This window comes from Notolepis coatsorum (assembly GCF_963971535.1).
Source record: "Notolepis coatsorum genome assembly, chromosome: 9".
Classification (NCBI taxonomy): Eukaryota; Metazoa; Chordata; class Actinopteri; order Aulopiformes; family Paralepididae; genus Notolepis; species Notolepis coatsorum.
Window position 1 is genome coordinate 10492261 of NC_140173.1, and position 24106 is coordinate 10516366.

Below are 24106 nucleotides of genomic sequence, written 5' to 3' on the forward strand. Positions count from 1 at the left end.
ATCTTAAACTAGCTGGACTCAGTGGTTAAGAGCTGATGCAGCATCTTAAACTAGCTGGACTCTGTGGTTAAGAGGTGATGATGCAGCATCTTAAACTAGCTGGACTCAGTGGTTAAGAGGTGATGATTCATCTTAAACTAGCTGGACTCAGTGGTTAAGAGCTGATGCAGCATCTTAAACTAGCTGGACTCTGTGGTTAAGAGGTGATGATGCAGCATCTTAAACTAGCTGGACTCAGTGGTTAAGAGGTGATGATGCAGCATCTTAAACTAGCTGGACTCAGTGGTTAAGAGCTGATGCAGCATCTTAAACTAGCTGGACTCTGTGGTTAAGAGCTGATGCAGCATCTTAAACTAGAGAAGTTGAGACTCACTATATCTGAAAAATAAACGAGACGCCCCACAAGATTGAAGCAGCTTGGACTGGGCCATACGGATACAGACCAATACCCTAGCTGTTGGCTAAAAACACTCTACCGGAGTTTTAAGATAGGCTAGCGGCGCGCTCCGTATTCCATTAATTTGTGCTAAGCTAGGCTAGCTTGCAGCCGGATAGCTTTCTACCGAACGCACGCTTTCTTCCTCTCTGCACTGAGAGGAAATTGGTATCCATCTTCTTCAGACTCTGGAGAAGACGGTAAGGGCATTTCCCATAATGTTGGTGTGTTCCTTTAAATATCTGAAGAAAAGGCAACACTCAAATTAAGATAAGTAAGATACAAAAAATGTAGTTTATTATAATATAACATCAAATATGCACGTCGCCAATAACAGTGAAAAGGTACAGGGGAGGGAAACATCACGCCGTTTGTCTTGCAGGCTGGAAGAGCAGATTCCTGTAAAACAAAAAAGCAGTTATTAAAAAGAATCACACCCAAGGGGAGCTCCAGTAGCTCACCGCGTATCTCGGCGCTATTTCGGCGTCGGGGACAACCGTGCGCGTCACGGATCTGGGCTACACGAGTTCGACTCCCGGACTCGCCGTATTTTCTCAGAGTGTCTTTCCCCTGATCTATATCCTATTCAACCTGTTTCTGTCGGTCATGCTTGACCAGAAAAAGCGATAAACGCTAAAAAGAACCAGCTGACTGGTCAAAGTTAAAAAAAAAAAAATCACACCCTCCTGATTGAAATTGATTGATTGAAAAAACTATTAACAGATTGCAGAATGGGTACAATACAGTACAGCTCAATACATACAATAGACCTATCTCAAACCCTGCCCTCTTTTCTTGATCCTCCAATCACAACTGTCGCTTACCTCGGACAAACTTTAAGCGACAGTTGTGATTGGAGGATCAAGAAAAGGGGCAGGGTTCGAGATAGGTCTATTGTTAAGGGGACCAGAGAAAGACTTTCGTCTTGTTTACATCAGGGTCCCCCAGGGTCCTGCCACTACTAAACTACTTTGTGTGAAAATAAACAAATAAATAATGCTAGTATTAGATGTGTCTCTGCCCCCCGGTTCAGAAGCTCCTATACTTCACTATGAAACATTAATCAGCTTGCAAACATTCTTGACGTTGGATCATTCTGCTTAAAACTATGAATATAAAAAAAAGAAAGGAGTAATTGTGTGTATTTCCCCCGGAGACACATGGCTGCTATCCAGTTTGCTTGATGTAGCCGACTGGCTTGCCTTAACCCTTTCACTACCACACAACAGAAGGTTAACCTTTCACTACCACACAACAGAAGGTTAACCTTTCACTACCACACTACAGAAGGTTAACCTTTCACTACCACACTACAGAAGGTTAACCTTTCACTACTTTGATGGATTAAAAACACACAACAAGGATCCAAAGGATAACATGAGAAAGAGTAAAACCCTTATTTCCGTCATGGTCCCAGGGCTGTTAGGCCACAACAAAAAAACACGACAATAACACAACACTCATACATTTAAAACATTATAAGACTAACCTAACGCTAAAATTGTATACCCCACAATAACTAAAAACTGACAATAACACAAAACTCATACATTTAAAACATTAAAAGACTAACCTATTGCTAAAATTGTATACCCCACAATAACTAAAAACTGATTGGAAACCCATTCAAACTATAGGGGGCTATTCTTCTATTCTGTCCATGAGCCACTTCCTGACGCTTCTCTTGAAGCTGTGGAGGCTCAAGCTCTGCTTGATGGGGAGAGGCAGCTTGTTCCCATCCTGGGCTCCAGAGAAAGTAAGGGAGCATTGGCCCAGTTTCGATCGGAAAGAAGCAGGCTTCAGGTTTGCTATGCTTGCTCTAGTTCTGTGGTTGTGGGATTCGTTGACCGGGGTGAAGTAGTTTTGGAGGTATCTAGGGGACCTTTGGTTTATAATATTGTGCACTATGTTCAGTCTGAGCTGGGTAACTCTGGCCTCTATAGGAAGCCAGTTTAGCTCCTGGAAGTGACTCCTCCCTATGTGGGTGCGAGGGCCAAGACCCATTACCACCCTTACTAGCTTATTTTGGGAAACCTGAAGCTTCTTTTTTATGTTCACTGACAGGCCCTCGAACCACGATACGCTACCATAGTCAAAGTGGCAGAGTACTAGGCTATTTGCTAATAGCCTGAGGCTATCTCTGCCAAGGAGGTTGGCTTTCCTAGCTAGGTACCTGGTGCGGGCGTTGACTTTGCCCAGTACTTGGGAGGCCATAGCCTCCCCATCTAGGCTCCCGTCTATCATACAGCCTAGATACTTCGCTTTTTTTTGCTGTTTTAGGGTTACAGCTCCTAGCTGGATATTAAACTCCCGTGCTTTCCTGAGCTTGGGCTTGGAGGCTAATAGTACTGCCTCTGTTTTACCTAGGTGAAGAGAAAGCCTGTTGTCCGAAAGCCACCTGCTGACCCCTGCAAGTTCTTCACCTAGCATCTGTTCTAGTGTGTTCTGATCCTTGTGTGAGACTAGCAGGGCTGAGTCGTCTGCAAATAAAAACAAGTTACATGAGCATGCTGCTGACATGTCATTTATGTACAGTAAAAAAAGGAGAGGTCCTAGCACGCTTCCTTGTGGGACCCCACATACAATGGGCTTGGCCTCTGACATAGTGCCACTGACCTCGACCCGCTGCACCCTATCAGCAAGGTAGGAAGAGAACCATCTGACCACTGTCTCAGACATACCCAAGGCCTTAAGCTTGGAGAGCAGTATGTCATGGTTCACTGTGTCGAAAGCCTTCTGTAGGTCTAGAAGAACTAGCCCACACAGCTTACCTGAATCTATCTCCCTCCTGGTACTGTCTGTAAGGCTATGGTTAGACTAGTGTATTCCTGGCGTTTTTTTATACGTTTTTGACGACGTTTCATGTCCTATCTACACAGAAACGCGTTTTTTGGCGTTTTTTTGTGGATACGGCTGAAACGCAAAATTGTGTTTGCGTTTGGAGATACGCAAAAAAACGAGTCGACAAACAGCGTGTAGTCAGCACGCTAGCCGTTGTTGCGAAAACGCCCATGCGCAGTAGATACCATCTGCGTGCCCTTCCGGTGACAACAGAGTGTGTGTGTGTGTGTGTTTGGGACAGAGCTCCGTGTCCCAAATAGCTTCAGCTACCATGTGTTGTCAAGTTATTGTTATAAGGACCCCAGTCCAAGCTACAACAGTCTGCATTCCCTTAACAATTGTTTGTATTGAGCCGTATTGTATTGTACCCATATGCAATATGTTAAATAAAGTTTACATCCATTCATTCTGCTAGCATTACCGATGGCATGAGCAGCTGGCTAACGTGAGCTATCAGGATTCAGACCCTGTTAGCTCAGAGTTCCTCTTTCAACTTAAGAAGCATTAAACAAAATGGCCCAGTCATCTATTCACCTTTGTTTAATACACACAGCGTTGTCTCTAATGTTATCTAACTACTGATAGCTCGCGATATCATCAGTTTTGTTGCTGGCTAAGTAGCGTGCAGCTAACAATGCTACCGAGCGTTTTTTAGACTAAAACTATCCGCTCTTGGTGGTCACTTGTGTTGATGTTAGTTTTGTTTCATCAACAAATGACAAGCAGAACACACAGTGAATGTATCCGTTTTGTTTATTGCACTTTTATTAGGCTTTGCTGAAAAATTATTGCTGCATTGAGTAAACAAGATGGTGGCGCGGCATAGGCTGCCTTGTTGACATTTTCTTTTGGTGGAGCTTCCACCAGGAAGTGTATTGGCACATTCGTTCTGATTGGTTGAAATTGCCTTCATGTTTGCCACCTACTGCCACCTACTGCTTTGGCAGTGTACTACATCAGTGTGCTTGGCTGACAAAAGATAAAGAAGACATGTTTCAGTAGAGTAAGACTTCCTAAAGCCGGATTGGAGGTCGTACAGGAGGTCATGGCTGCTTGCATATTCCTGGACTTGTTCATGGACTATCTTCTCTAGGACTTTGGATAACACACTTAAAATTGAGACTGGTCTATAATTGCTGGGGTCAGATTTGCTCCCTTTTTTATATATAGGGATGACTTTGGCATTCTTGAAGTCGGTGGGTACCTTGCCTAGGTCCAGGGAGAGGTTAATAATATGGGTTACTGGTGGAGCTATAACTCCGGCTGCATCCCTCAGAAACCTGGCACTGATGCCATCTACACCTGTGGCCTTCTTGATTTTGAGCTCACCCAGCATCGCAGCCACTTTGACTACTGACACCTTGCTTAAGGAGAACGAGTTTGCCTTAACCCCTCGTTGGCTATAGTAGTTGGAAACAAACTACCACACTACAGAAGGTTAACCTTTCACTACCACACTACAGAAGGTTAACCTTTCACTACCACACTACAGACGGTTAACCTTTCACTACCACACTACAGAAGGTTAACCTTTCACTACCACACTACAGAAGGTTAACCTTTCACTACCACACTACAGAAGGTTAACCTTTCACTACCACACTACAGAAGGTTAACCTTTCACTACCACACTACAGAAGGTTAACCTTTCACTACCACACTACAGAAGGTTAACCTTTCACTACCACACTACAGACGGTTAACCTTTCACTACCACACTACAGACGGTTAACCTTTCACTACCACACTACAGACGTCTGTAGTGTGGTAGTGAACGGGTTAACCTTCTGTGGTGGGGTAGTGAAGGGGTTAACCCTTTGTCGTGTGGCATTGAAAGGGTTAACCTTCTGTATTGTCACAGTGAAAGGGTTAACCATTTGGTAGTGTGATAGTGAAAGGGTTAAAAGGTCTGTAATGGTGTCAATCAGCGGCGTCTAGGCAAAAGCTATGCAACTACTAACTAGTCAGGGTTTAGACAAAGAAATACTTTTGTAAATTTGTACTGTTACAAACAACGGCATGTAGGGGCGACAGTGTGTCAGGAGGTATAGCAGTCGCCTGGTAATCCGGAGGTTCCCGGTTCGATTCCCACTCCTCCCAGGCAGCGTGTGAAAGTGTCATTGAGCAAGACACTTAACCCCCAACTGCTCCCGTTGAGGAGGTTGGCTCCTTGCATGGTTGCCTCCACCGTCGGTGTGTGAATGTGTGAGTGAATGGGTCAAATGTGAGGAACAAAATTGTAAAGCGCCTTGGATAAAAGCGCTATATAAATGCAGCCATTTACCATTTATAGGCTATGTTGCTAGCTAAGTTAGCCACTTACAAAGCTGTGTGTGGTAAAATGAGCATTTCTGTATTTATTTTCTAGTATAAATATTGGTGAAGATCCATACAGTGCAGCGCCCGCAGTTTGTCTGCCGTCAGAATAAACTAACTCAAACTGGAAAATGTCCAGTTTGTGGTGCCTGTCCAACACAATGTAAGATCAAGAGTAAAGACCTAGAACCCACCTCACCCCTGCCCACTTTGACTACCTAGGATGGCTTAGAGTAGACGACAGAGTACAGCAACTTGCAATGGGCCTGGTCTACAAGATACACTATACGACTAAGGTACCCATGTACATGTCAAAATACTTCCCAAAGGTCAGTGAATACCACGACCACAACACCAGAGGGAGCTCCACAAATCATGTTAAACCCAGATTCGGCTCAAACAAGGGACTAAACACGTTTCGCAATTATGCCACATCAATGTGGAACACCCTACCCACAGCTGTAAAGGAATGTGAATCACTACCCACATTCAAAACCGCTCTCAAAGAGCACCTACAGGAGGCTGCAATTCGAAACTGGTCCCTGTAAATGTCCTAACCCCCCACCCCCTCCTAATGTACAGTCTCCTCCCCACCGTATGTATATATTCTCTCCCCACCGTATGTATATATTTTCTCCCACCCACCCCCTCCTAATGTACAGTCTCCTCCCCACCGTATGTATATATTTACTGTTAGGATCTAGGGGTAACAGTACTGTATATTTGCATATCTATATGTGACAAATGTAACAGTACTATATACCTGTATGTATGTCATGTATGTCCCTATGTCATAAATCTCATGATGTCATGTATGTTGAGTATGTCATAAATGTCACTATGAATTGAAAATGGGGGACCCTGATGTAAACAAGACAAACGTCTTTCTCTGGTCTGCATCCCCTTAACAATTGTGTTTATTGAGCCGTACTGTATTGTACCCATTCTGCAATCTGTTAAATAAAGTTTTCATTCATTCATTCATTCATCACACCTGAACAGGCACTCTTACATTCTCTCATAGTACTGTAGGTCTAACTTCTAGTCAGAAATAAGTGACATTAATAACTATTCCAAATGTTCGGGCGGTCAAGTGGCGTAGCGGAGATTGCGTTCGTCACCAACGCTGGAGACTCTGGATTCGCCTGTTCGAATCCAGCTCCCGGCGTGTCACCAGCTTGGCTGGCCGTTCACACTAATACAATTGGCAGTATTAGGGGGTGGGGAAAGCTGGCAGGTGGGTCCTGGGCGTTGTGGACAGCGACCCCTACAGTTCGGTCGGGGCGCCTGCACAGCGAGGGTAGGATCTGGAGAGAGGTAGTGCAGCCTCCCACATGTTACACTCTCCCGGTGAGAACCTGCGCGGCCAGGCTGGCTGCCGGCTGGCTGCACATGCGTCGGAGGAAAGCATGCGACAGTCTCCGGCCTCTCGGACCAACAGTAGGGGAAAGTGCGCAACAATAACGACTAACAGTGGGATGGGAGAAAAATCGGAAAAAGGAGGGGGAAAAAGATAATAAAAGAATATAAAAAAATTACAAAAAAAAAACGATTCCAAATGTTTCTGGGGAGAGCCCGATCAAGGAGCCACTTTGAGAATCGCTGTGTTAACCCTTTCACTGTCGCACTACCAAAAAACGGTTAACCCTTTCACTGCCACACGACAGCCGGTTAACTGTTTCACTGCCGCACGCCAGCCGGTTAACTCTTTCACTGCCTCACGACAGAAGGTTAACCCTTTCACTGCCACACAACAGAAGGTTAACCCTTTACTTACCACTCTCAAAAAACACCTACGGGAGACTGCAATTCGAAACAGGCCCCTATAAATGTCCTAACCCAACCCCCTCCAATGTACAGTAAATGACCAAGTATGGTTTTGTATATATTCCAATGTACAGTGTCCCCAACCCACCCCTACTACCCAACCCCCCCACCCCACCCACCTCCAATGTACAGTCCTGGTGCTCACTTTCAGAGCTCTGCACGGCCAGGCACCAGAATATTTAACTGACCTGCTGGAACCATATGTGCCCAGCAGGACCCTGAGGACAGCTGACCAGGATCTGTTGGTCATTCCGCGCACCAGGTTAATCACCAAAGGTGACAGAGCCTTTCAGTCTGTAGCGCCTAGACTCTGGAAGGCCCTTCCTCGTGGCCTAAGAGCTGTAGCGTCTGTTGACATTTTTTTAAATCAGCTAAAAACATTACTGTTTAAACAGGCCTTTGGGTAATGTTTGAGCTTCTCCTTCAGGTATAGAATATGTCTTTTGTTTTGTTTTGTTTCTCTGTGATGCATTGTGTTTTGTTCGGTCTTATCTCTTGAATGGTTCTTGCTTTTTATTTTATTTAATTTCTGCTGTATGTAAAGCACTTTGTGAGTTGTCTCTGTGAAAAGTGCTATATAAATAAACTTTACTTACTTACCGTACTTACTTACTTACTTACCGTACTTACTTACTTACTTACTTACTTACTTACTTACTTACTTACTTACTTACTTACTTACTTACTTACTTACCCACCCCACCTACCATTAGGGGTGGGAATCACCAGTTTCATCATGATACGATACGATATCGATTCTTTGGACAACGATACGATATTTGCCGATATCACAAAGTCTCTCACGATACAATACGATTAGATTAGATTCAGGTGCCTGCAATCGATATGAGATGATATCATATGCCCATTTAACACAATCAGTAACATTTAGATCAACTAAAAAAAGGTAACGAAAATATCATTTGACATTTGTATTTTTGAGCTCTTCCAGACATTTAAAGGAAAATCAATCTATTGTTTTTAATACAAATAGACCTCCTGTTCACTGTAAAGTGCCACGTTTTGATATATTGAGCTTTAAACTTTAAGCTCCATTTTTTGGAACTCAAAACTCAACCTAAAACCCCTCCCTACCTCCCTCTCCCAAACCGTTCCTACAACAATTTGTTGATGTTGCATGATCATGTATAGGCCTACATTTATTATGTATTATATTGTTTATGTTTAAATAACATTTAAACATCAAACTCCTCTGACCTCATCTGGTCTTTCCAAAGACGCGCGCACACACACAGAAAGGGAGAATGCTATGCTGTAACGTCTACACACACGGAGCTACTGCTGTTGTTCTTGGGCGGATATGAGACTCGCCACAGGATTTTCAAAATAAGAGTATCGATATGAATCGATCTTATTACATTGCATCGATCTGATTCGATTGTTGATAATTACATCGATGTATCGATCTGGATCGATGTATCGTCCCACCCCTACCTACCATACTCCTCCAATGTACAGTTTCTACGTCAAATGTATATACCCTCTTTTCTAGAAAATTTTTGTATCACAAACAGTACTCATGGATTAAAGCAAAAAGAAAAATCTCCTGACTTTCAGGCCAAGTCATATTCTTATTTTAACGGACCTCCACTGTTTTTTTTCTTTTTTTAATAGCGTTAGTGTTTTAAGGGAGCCTACCTACTTGTAGAGCCTACTGTCCTGACTGTGACTATAGACCCTACTGTTGTGGTTGTTGTGCCAGGCAGGGAGGCTGTGTGCTGGAGAGCGTGAATGCAAGTCTTGTGGCTAGCTTCTGATTGATGGCGAGCTAGCACCCTTTTCCCATTACTTTGAACCATGAACTAAAAGGCTTGTCATACAAACAAGGGACTAAACACGTTTAGCAATTATGCCACAACAATGTGCAACACCCTACCCACAGCCGTAGAAAAATGTGAATCCTCAGTGTTTCCCACAGGATTTAGTGAGACTGTGGTCGTGGGTGAACTTCGGGCCCTCTAGGGGGGTCCGGGGGCATGATTTTTCTTTTTTAAGTTTTAAAGTTAAATGCATCAATCTGGTGCACTTTGAGAGCAAAATTAAGAGGCTAGATCTATGATGAACGTTGTGCTCAAAACACAAAATCGACTAGACACTAGAGCATACATTTGAGCCATCAAAGAAATTAAGCAAAAGTGGTTACGGTACCTGTGTTGAACTAGTTTATTTTTTAGAAAATAAAAAAAATAGACTGGATTACTATTACGACTACTACCACTGCCAATACTACTGATACAACCCTTGGCAAACTTTATATATAAAAAAATTAATTTTTTTTGATATAAATCAAAATATTATATAAATATAAACAAATTGACGGAAATCCGTCTCAAGACGGAACGCTTTAATGCCCGAGTACTGTATTTGCAAATCTGGTATGTCATAAATGTATAGATGTAGCAGTACTGTCTATCTGTATGTCATGTATGACAGTATGTCATATGTTATGATGAATTGAAAATGGGGGACCCTGATGTAAACAAGACGAAAGTCTTTCTCTGGTCTGCATCCCCTTAACAATTGTATGTATCGAGCTGTACTGTATTGTACCCATTCTGCAATCTGTTACTAAAGTTTTTTCAATCAATCAATTTCAATCAGGAGGGTGTGATTCTTTTTAATAACTGCTTTTTTGTTTTACAGGAATCTGCTCTTCAAGTCTGCAAGACAAACGGCGTGATGTTTCCCATCCCCTGTACCTTTTCACCGTTATTGGCGACGTGCATATTTGATGTTATCATATTATAATAAACTACATTTTTGTATCTTACTTATCTTAATTTGAGTGTTGTCTTTTCTTCAGATATTTAAAGGAACACACCAACATTATGGGCGACCGTCGGCTGTGTGATAGTAAAGGGTTAACCTTCTGTAGTGCGGCAGTGAAAGGGTTAACCTGCTGTCGTGTGGCAGTGAAAGGGTTAACCTTCTGTCGTGTGGCAGTGAAAGGGTTAACCTGCCATCGTGTGGCAGTGAAAGGGTTAACCTGCTGTCGTGTGGCAGTGAAAGGGTTAACCTTCTGTCGTGTGGCCTGCTGTCGTGTGGCAGTGAAAGGGTTAACCTGCTGTCGTGTGGCAGTGAAAGGGTTAACCTTCTGTCGTGTGGCAGTGAAAGGGTTAACCTGCTGTCGTGTGGCAGTGAAAGGGTTAACCTGCTGTCGTGTGGCAGTGAAAGGGTTAACCTTCTGTCGTGTGGCAGTGAAAGGGTTAACCTTCTGTCGTGTGGCAGTGAAAGGGTTAACCTTCTGTCGTGTGGCAGTGAAAGGGTTAACCTTCTGTCGTGTGGCAGTGAAAGGGTTAACCTGCTGTCGTGTGGCAGTGAAAGGGTTTTAAGTAGCAGACTGCATCAAATCGCCAGTCCTTACATGAGTTCATCATGGACTCTGGGCCACCGCTGCACCAGCCGCTGTCCTCCTCGCCGTCCTTCTTCAGCAGGGTGGGCCTCACCACGTCCACGTCGCGCCCCAGGTCAGCCAGCAGGGGCGTGAAGATGTTGGGCGCTGCGTGGAAGTCGATCAGGAAGTAGGCGCCCCGCTCGTGTCGCTCGTTGTGTCTTGACATCTTGTAGGGCAGCAGCCTCTCGCCCAGGTTCTCCAGCCCGCGCACCACCGCGCCGCGTCCCAGCAGGTTCTCCACCGTGCGCCGCAGGGCAGCCGCCATCTCCGGCCTCGGCATCGCCTTGAATGAATGAATGAATGAATGAAAACTTTATTTAACATATTGCAGAATGGGTACAATACAGTACGGCTCAATATACACAGTTGTTAAGGTGATGCAGACCTGAGAAAGACTTTCGTCTTGTTTACATCAGGGTCCCCCATTTTCAATTCATATTGACATTTATGACACACAACATACAGAACATACATGACATTTATGGCATAGGGACATACAGGTATTTAGTACTGATACATTTGTGACATATACGATATTCAAATATACAGTACTGTTACCCATAGATCCTGACAGAGTATATACATATGATGGGGAGGGGACTGTACATTAGGAGGGGGTGGGTGGGTGGGAGAGAAATATACATACGGTGGGGAGGAGACTGTACATTTACCTTCAAGATGAGGGCCAGTTCATAGCGAGGCATGGCTTCCGATATGATAGATTAACTACAAGTAATGATGGGGGAAAAAACAACACTATTGCAAACTGTTCATCCGGTATGAACCGCTGCTAATGTAGTTGGTGCTAGTAGCGACAAGGTTGAAAGACAACCATGTTGTTATGACACGAGGGGGTGGGAGGAGATCAGTGGTGACGTGTGATATACGCGCCTGTCACAACTGAAAAAAAACCAATAGGGTCCAGCTGCAGCGCCGGAGAATCCTCTCACTGGGCAAGCCTGTGGCAGCCAGCGCGAGCTGATGTAAGTCTGGCGTAAAGTACGAACCTACTTTCTATAGAAGCAGCTCGGAGGTGCGCTGTTTTAAGTGAGCGTGTGTTATTGGATTGATTGATTGATTGATTGACATTTTTATTAATGTCCGCCTTGTTTCGAACTGGTTATGCTTAGCCTAACTCAGGGGTGCAGTCGTAATATGGGTGAAGGCCAAACGCCTGCGCACGCGCGCATACATGTTCCCTCGGTTGCGCACAGAACAGATGATACACCTTGTCTCATCCTTCCAGTCGAGAGATCAAGCAACCCCCCACCTACAGGGCTTGTATTTGGTTGTCGGTATCCTATTATTATGCAAAGTCTAGGTGATAAGTGCCGGCGACAAGTCATTTTTGTGTCGTGGCGCTGGCACTTAGTGGCCTCAGTGACGAAGCCCAAACATCCCAAACGTCGTTTGACCGCGTATGCCCAGCACTGCACCCCTGGCCTAACTGGGGCGTAATTATGGGGGGGAACACTGGGGACTGCATGTTTTCAGAAGGCAGTTATTGTCCCCTGCACTTTTTTACCGTCCAAAACAATGTTACACGATAATAAACGGAGACGCGACGCGGCACTAGGACCACACGGAAAACGGCTGCTTGCTCCATCTCTGAGCTCAGGTCTCTGACGACCTTAGGGTGACCAAACGTCCCGATTTGTGCCGGACAGTCCCGCATTTCAGCCCTCTGTCCCGCATGCCGCAAGAGAAGAATATTGTCCCGCATTTCAATAAGTGTCCCGCAAAAAAAAAAATATATATATTATTATTATTATTAATAATTCTTGTTTTTGTCCTCTCATTAATCCCCAAAACATGCACTAATGCACGCACCGCAAGTACTACATACGTAACGTTATGTAATATAGCCTAAGTATAGTCTAACCAGCACAAGCGCATAATATATACCTGGCGCAAGCTGTTTATTTCCGGTCACTCAAGTTGCGCTGCAATAAACAGCTCGCGCCAGGTACTGTCTACCGGTATATATGCAAGCTGTTATTGGCTATTGGTTATTGGTTATTGGGGGATGACGTGACTGTATGCGAGGTCTACCCCATACCCTGCATCTGGCACTGACAAGTCCAAAAGCTTGTTGTTTGTTATTGGCACAACCCATTTGAAATTAGAAACGGTAAAGGATCATGAAATATCAAACGGCCACATACAACTCTAGCTACCAAGCGGGTCGAAGACTGGTCTGTTAGAGGAGAGTGTTGGTCAGTGTCAGATCCCTGGTCTCAATGAAATCAGCTCAGATGGACAAGTTGTCTCGTCCTCCTACCCAGTGGTGCGTTCCTGAAATCAACTGGGATTGCACTCGCTATTTGCATATCAATAGCGCCGGTCGTCAGGTGTGTTAAATACGACCGGCGCTATTGATATGCAAATAGCGAGTACTTATCTGGGCTTGCACTTAGTGCACCCCCGTCCCATGAAGAACGCATGCCTGTATGTCATATATGTCCTGATGAATTGAAAATGGGGGACCCTGATGTAAACAAGACGAAAGTCATTCTCTGGTCTGCATCCCCTTAACAATTGTGTGTATTGAGCTGTACTGTATTGTACCCATTCTGCAATCTTTATTCTGCTAATAAAGTTTTCAATCAATCAATCAATCACTTCGCCAATCAGCGCGCTCTCTGTGGCTGCCACAGGCGTGCCCCTTGAGAGGATTCTCCGGCGCTGCAGCTGGACCCTACTCGAAAAAACGGTATACGTTGTGTGTGTTGTGACGTCGTCAATCCGCGCCGCCTGCTCTGCCCCACACGTGACTCGACGGGCTCCACTCTCTCTCTCTCACGTGGTGGTGCGAAGATCCGAAGATGGCGGAGCAGAACGCTGTACCGAGCGATCTCTTTAAACACGTGTATTCGTTCCTACTGGAGAACAAGTTCACCAAAGCGGCCCAGCAGTTTCTAAAGCAGGCGAAAGTGGTAAGAGACTCGTTGTTGTTGTTGTGTTGTTGGCAGCACCTTCTCTCTCTGCAGGAACGTGCACGAATTGACGATGATGAAGCTCGAGTTGCTTGGCTATTTAGGCCAGCAGCAGCAGCACCTGGTCACACGAGGAGGAGGCGTACTGTATATATATCTGTTGTGTGTGCTGCTAACACGTGTTGATATAACGTGCATATCTGGTGTATCGTCGCAACTATTGGCAGTCTATTCCGAGTCAAACACGGTTCAAACACGGATCAATCCATTCAATCAATCAAACCGTCTTTAACGACGTCACTCATGTTCCTGTGGTCCTGTTTGGGCCGAGAGCCACACCGACGTTAGAGTTTGCCCGAATATTGTCTATTTATTTAGTGTCATGTCAGTTTAGCATGTAACTACATTTATTTGTGTTTCTCCTCAGAACCCACAAGACCAAAATGAGGAGAGGCTAATCGACATCTACAACTATTGGGCGAAGTAAGTACCCAACTTGCTCCCAAGTTCTGCCTTTTGTCTCATATTTTTTAGACTAACATTTATGATGAATTGAAAATGATGTAAACGAGACGAAAGTCTTTCTCTGGTCTGCATCCCCTTAACTATTGTATGTATTGAGCTGTACTGTATTGTACCCATTCTGCAATCTGTAATACAGTTTTCAATCAACCATTACTGGGTTTTGAAAATATCCATCCACCAGCTTTGAGGGGATAAACTGCCTCACAGGTTACCTTTCCACTAGACTGGACAATATATGCCTCCTAAAGTGTCTAAACGGAAGTACCGGCTACAGGCGTTCCGGTTTCCACAAAACAATTATAGAAACGTGTGAAGTGCACAATATTTCCTCGTTTAGGCCACTGCAACGGCTTTGCCTGAAGAATTTACTACATGACCGGGACGTTCTATAGCTTGTTTGCCGACAGGATTCGGGAAACGTTTGGTCCGTTTGGAGGCAGCTTCCAGGGGAAGTACATACACTGGATTCATTCATTCATATGCTCCCCCCGCTATCTCCTCCCCGATTTCAGAATCCCGGAAGTGTTGCGGTGGTCTATCTAACGGAGATAAAACAGGGACCGAGGTTACCTTTCCACAAACGCATGCACAGTTAGCCACGTGATGTGTTTTTTTAAACTGTTCTGTTGTCCCTATAGTCACCCAGAAGGCAAGAAACGGAAGGCTGTGCCTGGCGAGGCAGACGCCACCAATGCGCCAACTGCCAAGAAGACAAAGTGTGCAGAGAGCTCCAGTGAGGAGTCGAGCAGCGACGAGGAGGCTGCTGCACCTCTGGCTAAGGCTGCCCCTGCAGGTAAACGTTCTCTCCCATCAGATGCCAACTGCTACTTAACCCCAACGATACCCCCCCCCCTCTCCAGGGTCGATGGTAGGTATGGGGGAAGGAACCTAAGGCCCCGTCCACACGAACGCTGGGTTTAATGTAACCGTGATTGTATGTGCGCAGTTGCACTGTTCGGCCACACACAACCGGGGATTTGCTACACTGCAACCGCGGTCTTTTGAAACCGGTGGCCAGGGTGGAGTTGTGCGGTTTTGCAGTTGCGTGTGGGCATAGCAACCGAGGTTATTCCCCATGTTCACGGCAGACCGCGGGGTAGAGAGATTAGAGCAGAGCCAACTACACCAGTGTTTACAGCAGAGCTGTCCCAAGTAGCGTTATATGAAAATGATTGTAACAAACTTTTGTTCAAAACGTATCGTCTGTGTTGAGTGTTGTGATCGACTGATGTCTGTTGACGCTCAGAGTAAACATGTAGCTGCAGCTAAACTAAACTCATGTGTTGTCAAGTTATTGTTATAACTTATAAGGAACCCAGTCCAGACTGCATCCCCTTAACAATTGTTTGTATTGAGCCGTATTGTATTGTACCCATTCTGCAATCTGTTAAATAACGTTTACATCCATTTCATATCGGTAACGTTACTTCTTCTTCTTCAGTTAATTAATGGCAGATCGCGACCCAACAGGAAGTTTAGTGAGCGTTCAGTCTTTTCTGATTGGTTGAAATGGCCTTCATGTCTGAACAACATCGCCGCCTACTGCTTTGGCATTGTATTACATTGTACTAAATGTATCGGTTGCTGGGTTCCAGCTCTGCCCGTGAGTACGCAGTTATACACGGTTGTCCACCTGTGTTCACCGTGTGGACGGAGTTTTATTTTTTCAAACTTCGGTCATATTAAATCCAAACTCTCGTGTGGACAGGGCCTAAGTTGTCTGGTGAAAAGTGCATGTAATCTACAAGTCTGTTCATTTGAACAATATCTCATTGGGTTGGGAAATCTTTTGCATTGGGCTTTTCCTATTATAGTAGAATAAGTCTGCATGTCTTCTTATTAACACATGTTAGTATTGTAACCGAGTGGATTTGAACCATAGGATCCACAGGCGACCGCACTATAAACCAGCTGAGCTAAAGAAGATGTTCTTTCGTCCATGCGCACACTTTTTCTCCGGGTTAAGGAACTGAGATCCCACCCCCATTGCTACGTAAACCTGGATACAGATTCACAGGGCAGTGAGATCCCATCGCTCCCACCAATATAACCGAGTGGATTTGAACCTGGGACTATAGGATCCTCTGGCGGCCGCACTAACCAGCTGAGCTAAAGGGTCTGACCCCTAGGGCCTTAGCAGGTGCTGGTTGACTCGTTAGCAGTTTACTGTATCTGTAACATTCTGCATTTTTCTTCATCCCCAACAGCTAAGGTAGTACCTGCTAAAGCAGGAGCTAGAAAAAAAGACAGCAGCTCCAGCAGCGAGGAGTCTGACTCTGAGGATGAGAAAAAAGCCAAGGCCCCTGCTCCCAGTAAGTTCATGGGCACATGTATTGTATTAACCTCTTAAGCCGGGCTGAGATTTATTTCATGTCACAAATGGATCAATACAGTCTGTATTAAGTGATGTTGTGTTTCTTTTTTCAAATGTAGCCAAGAGTAAAGACCCTAACCCTATCAAAACGGCAGTCAAAGTGTATTTTCAGCACTGTTTGTTTAGCAATGGTTTTAAGTGATAATTAGCTAAATATGAACTTGTAAAAAATCTGTGCATTGCATTGGAAACCGGTTGATTTAGATGCGAGAATTTCTTTACCTTTCCGTGAACGTCTCGGGGGGGGGGGAAAAAACGCATCTCAATACGGTAAAAATGGCAGAGCTATGGACATTATACAGAAGTAACTGTACTTACAGTAGATTTCATTCACTGTCTTTGCTGCCCTGTACCGGGCGCCTGGTGGTACTAAATCCGATCCATAGTGACTTGGACATATAAGGTAATTTATAGGCCTGATATTCTATATTCATATTGCATGTGTCCGGATGGGTATCTACAAAAACCCCTTTAAATCATCTGCCCTTTCTTAATTTATTATTGTACACTTGATCTCAAGAAGTTGCTGACCAAAGCTTTCACTTTTGGTCAATGTTAGCATGGTGTTATTCACCGTCAAAGATACTATTTAATAATTAATATTCTCCTTTTGGTTCATTACAATTTATTCAAGCTTAGTAAAACACACTTCTGACACTGGGAATACATTCCCTGAGGTCCATAGATGTCCCTAGATACCAGGAACATGCAAATGGACCTTGTAGAAGTGGTGCAATCTTCCATTTACTTGGGTATGTACTTTTAGGCACATTTTCTGAAAACATGGCTAGGGCTTAAGAGTTTAAAGGGATACTTCGGAATTGTTGGACATTAAAGTGGTATGATATGAACTACTTGCCGGTAGTCTAATCAAGGCATTAGGTGACTTGTGGCAGCTTCAGACTACTGGGTTCTAGCTCGGAACACAACCAGAATGTGGACCTCGGGACTCGATAAGTCAGCTAATTCATTGATTAGACTATTGGCATACCACTTCATGTATTTATTTATATATATAAAATTATATATCCCTTTAACATATTCTTTATAGAAATACCATTTAAGGAATGCTTTGGCATTCGAATTTTTGTGTTTTTCTTCACCAGGTCGTTCATAACCTTGTAGCAGCACACGCTGGCTTCAATGCAACAATTCTAACATGATGTCTTGGGTGCCAACACAGAAATGTTCCCCACATTAGTCGTGTTTGCACCACAGGAACTTTCCCCCAGAACTAGGGACTTTTTCAACTCTGGTGCGTTTGCACCGCAAGGAATGCGGTCCGAGCAGAAGTTCAAGGAGATTATTTCACCCCCAAAAATACCCTGCTCTGGGGGTAGGGCTTTTTAGATTTCCCCCCAGCGAATCTTTTAGTTACGTCAATATTGTGCTGTCGTAACAGTCCTAAGTTTGTAGATTAAGTATTTAAGGAGATGTTTACTGTCCATTTCACCTTGTCATCTGCTTTCAATCAGGAAATGTAAATGTATATTTAGTGTTTCCCCTAGGATTATTTTCAGGGGGGGTGGTAGGCCCCCCGAAACTACTAGTGTTGTCGCAGGGCGGATTGTATGAACTAAGCAGGTGAAATGTTTGCAGATCAAGTAATTAATCTGTATGGACAGAATATTGAAAGTGATCTACGCACATAAGCGAAGAGACTGTCACTTTTCACACGTCACTGGTCTAATTAGCCTAATCTTGTCACCACGGCGTAAACGCAGAACAATCGGTCGAAGGAACTTAAAGTTCCGTGCAATGCAGTTTCTGGCAATTCGAATTCCTGGTAGTTTCGGGGCAAATGCGCCTGTTGTGTGACCAGTGTCTGAAGAAAATGGAACGATAAAATTCCAAACGTCAAGATGGCGCTTTAACGATGCAATAAGAATTGAGCAGATGATGTTGACCTTATGCTTGTGTACCTTTTTTTATCTCTGGTTTCTAGAAGCTAAGGCTGCAGCAGCCACAACACCCAAGGCTGCGGTCGCTGCTAAGGCTGCTGCCCCGAAGAAGCAGGAGAGCAGTGAGGACAGTTCTTCTGAAGAAGAGGAGCCAGCGAAGGTATCTGAGGATTTATCACGTCTGAAAACACAATACCCAATTGACTTGGACTGTTAGTTTGGAGCAATAGAAACCAAGGCGCTTTCATCCTGATCTTTTACATGGCTCTTGGTATTGGGAACACAAATGTTGTATCTGCCCAACATCTGATGCGTCCCCTCTACAAAACGTTTGGCCCTCAGTACTCATCTATTGTCTCATGCTAGGCTCCAGTGAAGCCTGCGGCCCCAGCGAAGGCCCCTGCTGCTCCCGCTAAGGCCCCTGCAGCAGCAGCCGCCGAGTCCAGCAGCGAGGAAGACTCCTCTGATGAAGAGGAGGCCCCTCCTGCCAAGAAATCCAAACCAGGTGTGTGCAAGCCCCGAACGTTGGGTCGTCTTGTGTACTTTAGTGAAAGGTGGATATATAGAAACACCCGAGATTATCGGCCCGCTTTTGCCTCGTCTCTCACACGGTACGTTGTTGCCCGGTCAATTTCATACCTGCAGACGTGTTGTGTGTGGATGGACTCCTATACGCTGAAAGGAGAAGACATGATTCTGTGTTTAGCAGTGTGCACTGCAGAAAACAAGTGTTTGTCTTGATGCATTTAACCAACTGGAGAATATTCTGCTCTCGACTTTGATCGTGTCTCCGCATCGTTGGGATGTAAATGAGTGGACGTGCTGCTTGTTTCCCCCTCTTGCTTGTTTTACAGACGTATGTCGGAGCATTTAAAGTCCGTTTTGAGGGGACGTGTGCTGTGCACCCTCGAACAGCCACAGGTTTCACCATAGGAGGCTGAAATTGAGGTTGTGTTCATTAGGGTTGGGTGCCGAACTCAGTACTTTTAAGGGTTCCGACCTAATTACATCAGTACTGCCCAGTACCGACAAACTCCTCGCGGGTTACAAAACTGCACAGTGCCATACCACCAACAGCCACACGAGCAATGGGTCCAATGCGTCTTAACATGCTTTGCATTCTCGCCATCCCTGTGAGCCCAAGTCGTCGGGGTAAAAACCTAAACCAACAACGGCTGTTAATATGAACTAAGTTGGTCCCAAAAGGAATGAGAGGGGCTGAGCCCAAACCCCCTTCACTTTCTCTCTCTGTACTTCAATGATTTTATGTGGCCACATTTTAAACCTATATAAAGAAGATAATGCTGATATTTAAACATTTAGATGATGCATAATAAATAGCGCATTTTAGAATTTATAAATTAAAAAGAAGAGTAAAAAAAGGTAGCAATGGTTTGGGAGGGGGGGGGGGTGTATGGAGGGGTTTTATTTAACAAATAATAAAATGCTCTGAATGAAGTTTGGACTTATTTTTTTACAACTGAAATAAAAAATGTGTTATTACAGAGTAAAGTACTCTTTGGTACCAGTATCAATTCCCAGGTACCGGTATTCAAATGTGAACGGTACCCAACTCGACTAGTATCGAGGCCAATTGTCTAAAAGGGGGGCGTGGCAACAGGAGTGACCTAACCTCAAAAAGGTACATAACTTCCAACTGGATTCAGACTTGCACAAGCCTTTGTGGAAAGGACAGCTGGTTAACTGTTCATGCCAATTGCCAAAAAGGGGAGTGGGAGTGGCCTAAAAAAAATAAAGGTGCACAACTTCTAAACTGATTCACGTAACATGGCCTGAATGCGCTGCATGATGGACCGTAGACGTGCAACGTCATTTAACGGAGCTGAAGAACGTGCCGATACCAACAACCGCATTGTGGCATGATGGCAGAGGGTTTGGAACCCAACCTGGTTGCAAAGACAGTGATTTGAATCTAAAAAGCCCCATTTGGAAATACTTCTGATTTTGATGTGGAACCTCGAGACGAAGTTGCATGCAAGCTATTTAAACTACATCTGGCCTACCTTCTTTTTTATGCTAACTCTATTTTGGGAGTTCTAGCGTCAACAATGTAAGTAGCCTACTTTTTTTTTTATAGCGCTTTGGATGGTTCAAATCTTGTTTAGTTTTTTGGAAGGAATAGTCTAATGTAATTTCGATGCAGTTGCAGCTATTGCGAATTTGCACTTGTTATATTGGGTGAACCTAGATGGCATCCAAAGCCTGCTTTACAATCAAATTCAGCGATATGACGAAATCTTCAAAGGCATCTGAAAGCCTACTTTGTGCCAAGATCTCATCTGCACCTTTGATTACACCGTTTACTTGCTTATATTCAGAGTTAATTATATATTGTTTACACTGCTTATTTTGATCATTACTATAATTATATTGCCTATATTTATTTCTTCTACTATTACCATGCCCTACCTATCTTAGTTCCACCTAACTCTGTCTGTGCAGGAGCGTACAGTGCAGTCCCTCCCCCCCCAGCCCAGAAGACCCCTGCCACCCCCCCAGCCCCTGCTGCCACCCCCCCAGCCCCTGCTGCCAGCAAGGCTCAGGAGTCCTCGGACTCCTCCGATGACAGCAGTGATGAAGAGGAGAAGGCGGCAGGTGATTTAACCCCACAAAAAATAATGCTTATCAGAAGGAAGAGAACGGTGTCCACTCTCTTCCGGTCAACTTGTCCGTCGGTGTGAAGTTAGGGCTGTTGGGGACTAGCATACACCACTGCATGGATGCTACCCCCTGTCCAGTGTGAAGTTAGCTCTAGCTGTTGTGGACTAGCATGAACCACTGCATGGATGCTACCCCCTGTCCAGTGTGAAGTTAGGGCTGTTGGGGACTAGCATGAACCACTGCATGGATGCTACCCCTGTCCAGTGTGAAGTTAGCCCTAGCTGTTGTGGACTAGCATGAACCACTGCATGGATGCTACCCCCTGTCCAGTGTGAAGTTAGGGCTGTTGGGGACTAGCATGAACCACTGCATGGATGCTACCCCCTGTCCAGTGTGAAGTTAGGGCTGTTGGGGACTAGCATGAACCACTGCATGGATGCTACCCCCTGTCCAGTGTGAAGTTAGCCTTAGCTGTTGTGGACTAGCATGAACCACTGCATGGATGCTACCCCCTGTCCAGTGTGAAGTTAGCCCTAGCTGTTGTGGACTAGCATGAACCACTGCATGGATGCTACCCCCTGTCCAGTGTGAAGTTAGCCCTAGCTGTTGTGGACTAGCATGAACCACTGCATGGATGCTAGTTTTGCATAACACACCTGACTATTGCATACCCAAAGTAATTGGCCATTTATTATACTTTATACTTATCGCATGCATGAGTCTGGTCTCTTTTGAAAGGAAACATTCTGAACCTTCTTCCACAACAAAGAAGAATCACTGAGTGCTAATGAAATAGTTAGAGGTTTGAACACACTGAAGTATGCTTACTCACATTTCAGTTTACTTTTTGTTCCAGCTGAGAGGTAGGAGCTGTAAAACATAACTTCCATAGGCTGAAGTCTTATCTAGTACAGGTTAGGGGTGGGAATCACCAGTTTCATCATGATACGATACGATATCGATTCTTTGGACAACGATACGATATTTGCCGATATCACAAAGTCTCTCACGATACAATACGATACGATTAGATTCAGGTGCCTGCAATCGATATGAGATGATATCATATGCCCATTTAACACAATCAGTAACATTTAGATCAACAAAAAAAAGGTAATGAAAATATCATTTGACATTTGTATTTTTGAGCTCTTCCAGACATTTAAAGGAAAATCAATCTATTGTTTTTAATACAAATAGACCTCCTGTTCACTGTAAAGTGCCACGTTTTTATATATTGAGCTTTAAACTTTAAGCTACATTTTTTGGAACTCAAAACTCACAACCTCCCTCTCCCAAACCGTTCCTACAACAATTTGTTGATGTTGCATGATCATGTATAGGCCTACATTTATTATGTATTATATTGTTTATGTTTAAATAACATTTAAACATCAAACTCCTCTGACCTCATCTGGTCTTTCCAAAGACGCGTGCACACACACACACAGAAAGGGAGAATGCTATGCTGTAACGTCTACACACACGGAGCTACTGCTGTTGTTCTTGGGCGGATATGAGACTCGCCACAGGATTTTCAAAATAAGAGTATCGATATGAATCGATCTTATTACATCGCATCGATCCGATTCGATTGTTGATAATTACATCGATGTATCGATCTGGATCGATGTATCGTCCCACCCCTAGTACAGGTCCAAAGTTGATAACAATCCCAATGAAAAATGAGTTTTACAAAGGTTTTTTTGTAATGTGTACCAGCGATAATTCTGCATGATTATCCAAAATGGCCGTCCGCTGCCATTGATTTCGAGGCGCTAGACGACAAAGAACTTAGCCGGCTTCTTTGTCTTTCTCGTTGCAATCAGCCCTCGCGTGGGACGGCCCTGGCTCCAGAATTTCATTGGCTACAAAGGTGGTACATATTCACCATCAGTGGTGACTGGTTCGTTCAGGACCCGGCCAAACCGGACGTGGTCACTTTCCAACAATGTATTGGTTGCCCAGAGCCGGCAGACGAGGGTAAAGTGCTGACACTCCGTCCGATGTTTAAGAGGTTAACATGTAATATGTTTCCCTCGGAAAAGGGGTTCAAGGATTTCAGAAAACTGGTCGGATTCACATATTTCAGTTGGGGAAACCGTGTCCACATGAAGTTTGATTGCCACAAAGGTAGCTGCATTACTCAACAGTGGGATGTGGGACTAGCACCCACACAGTGGTTTATGCCAGTCCTGAATGGGGCTAGCCAAATTAAATGCCTGTTTTTCTTAACTTCCGTGTGTTTTGTAAGGATCGTCTTAACGGTGTTGTTTTCTGTAGCTAAACCTGCAGCTACCCCTGTGAAGACGCCCCCCGCCAAGCCTGAGAGCTCAGGTAAGGACTTCTGTTCTACTCATACCCTGACAGAAGTTATAGATATTATGTATTAGAGATGCATTACATATCATCAGTGGTGCACGATATATCGGCCGCCGATATAATATCGGCAGATATGGTAATTATTTTTTACACATCGGCATCGGACCGATATCAAAATAGGGCAGATTTGTATTTAAAAAAAATGTTACTGTTTATTTTCTAACATCTAACATGTTTAAATGCGTTTTGGAAAATAGCTCTTTATTTGATTATCATAAAGTGTTTTCTATACAGGGATATCGACATCGGTAAATATCTGTATCGGCCAGAACAGCAATATTCATATCGGTTATCCTTATCGGCCACAATTTTCACATCGGTGCTTCACTACATATTAGGGGTGTAACGGTACACAGAAGCCACGGTTCGGTACGTACCTCGGTATTGGGGTCACGGTTCGGTACGAGTTTGGTACAACAGGAGAAAAATATTTAATATAACATTATTTTTTTTATTTTTTTATTTATATATTATATTTATGATTATTATTAAATATAAGAATGTTCTATAGGAAAAGTGTTTTTTTTTTTT

General features: G+C 44.2%; 2 protein-coding genes across 2 annotated transcripts in view; one reads left to right on the forward strand and one right to left on the reverse strand.

The window, feature by feature from the left end:
* Positions 1-711: 711 nt before the first annotated feature.
* Positions 712-11678, reverse strand: mrps6 (mitochondrial ribosomal protein S6). The gene is made up of 3 exons (XM_084321577.1): positions 11507-11678; positions 10806-11118; positions 712-835 (listed from the first exon to the last, which is right to left on the reverse strand). Coding segments are annotated over exons 1-3 (348 nt in total). The 5' UTR covers positions 11540-11678; the 3' UTR covers positions 712-833.
* Positions 11679-13650: 1972 nt separating this feature from the next.
* Positions 13651-24106, forward strand: part of nolc1 (nucleolar and coiled-body phosphoprotein 1) — a 30919-nt gene continuing 20463 nt past the window's right edge. Inside the window, exons 1-8 of the mRNA XM_084321597.1 lie at positions 13651-13771; positions 14199-14254; positions 14935-15089; positions 16504-16608; positions 18616-18731; positions 18938-19076; positions 21035-21187; positions 23477-23530. Coding sequence (XP_084177723.1) covers positions 13661-13771; positions 14199-14254; positions 14935-15089; positions 16504-16608; positions 18616-18731; positions 18938-19076; positions 21035-21187; positions 23477-23530 — 889 coding nt within the window. The 5' untranslated portion in view covers positions 13651-13660. The remainder of the gene's footprint in view (positions 13772-14198; positions 14255-14934; positions 15090-16503; positions 16609-18615; positions 18732-18937; positions 19077-21034; positions 21188-23476; positions 23531-24106) is intronic.

What these genes read in the sequence shown, in the direction of transcription:
- mrps6 (XM_084321577.1), bottom strand. Translation starts at nt 11,539, where the DNA reads ATGCCTCGCTATGAACTGGCCCTCATCTTGAAG. An exon ending in AACTGGCCCTCATCTTGAAG is followed by an intron (nt 11,119 to 11,506) that starts GTAAATGTACAG and finishes CATTCATTCAAG; the next exon opens with GCGATGCCGAGGCCGGAGAT.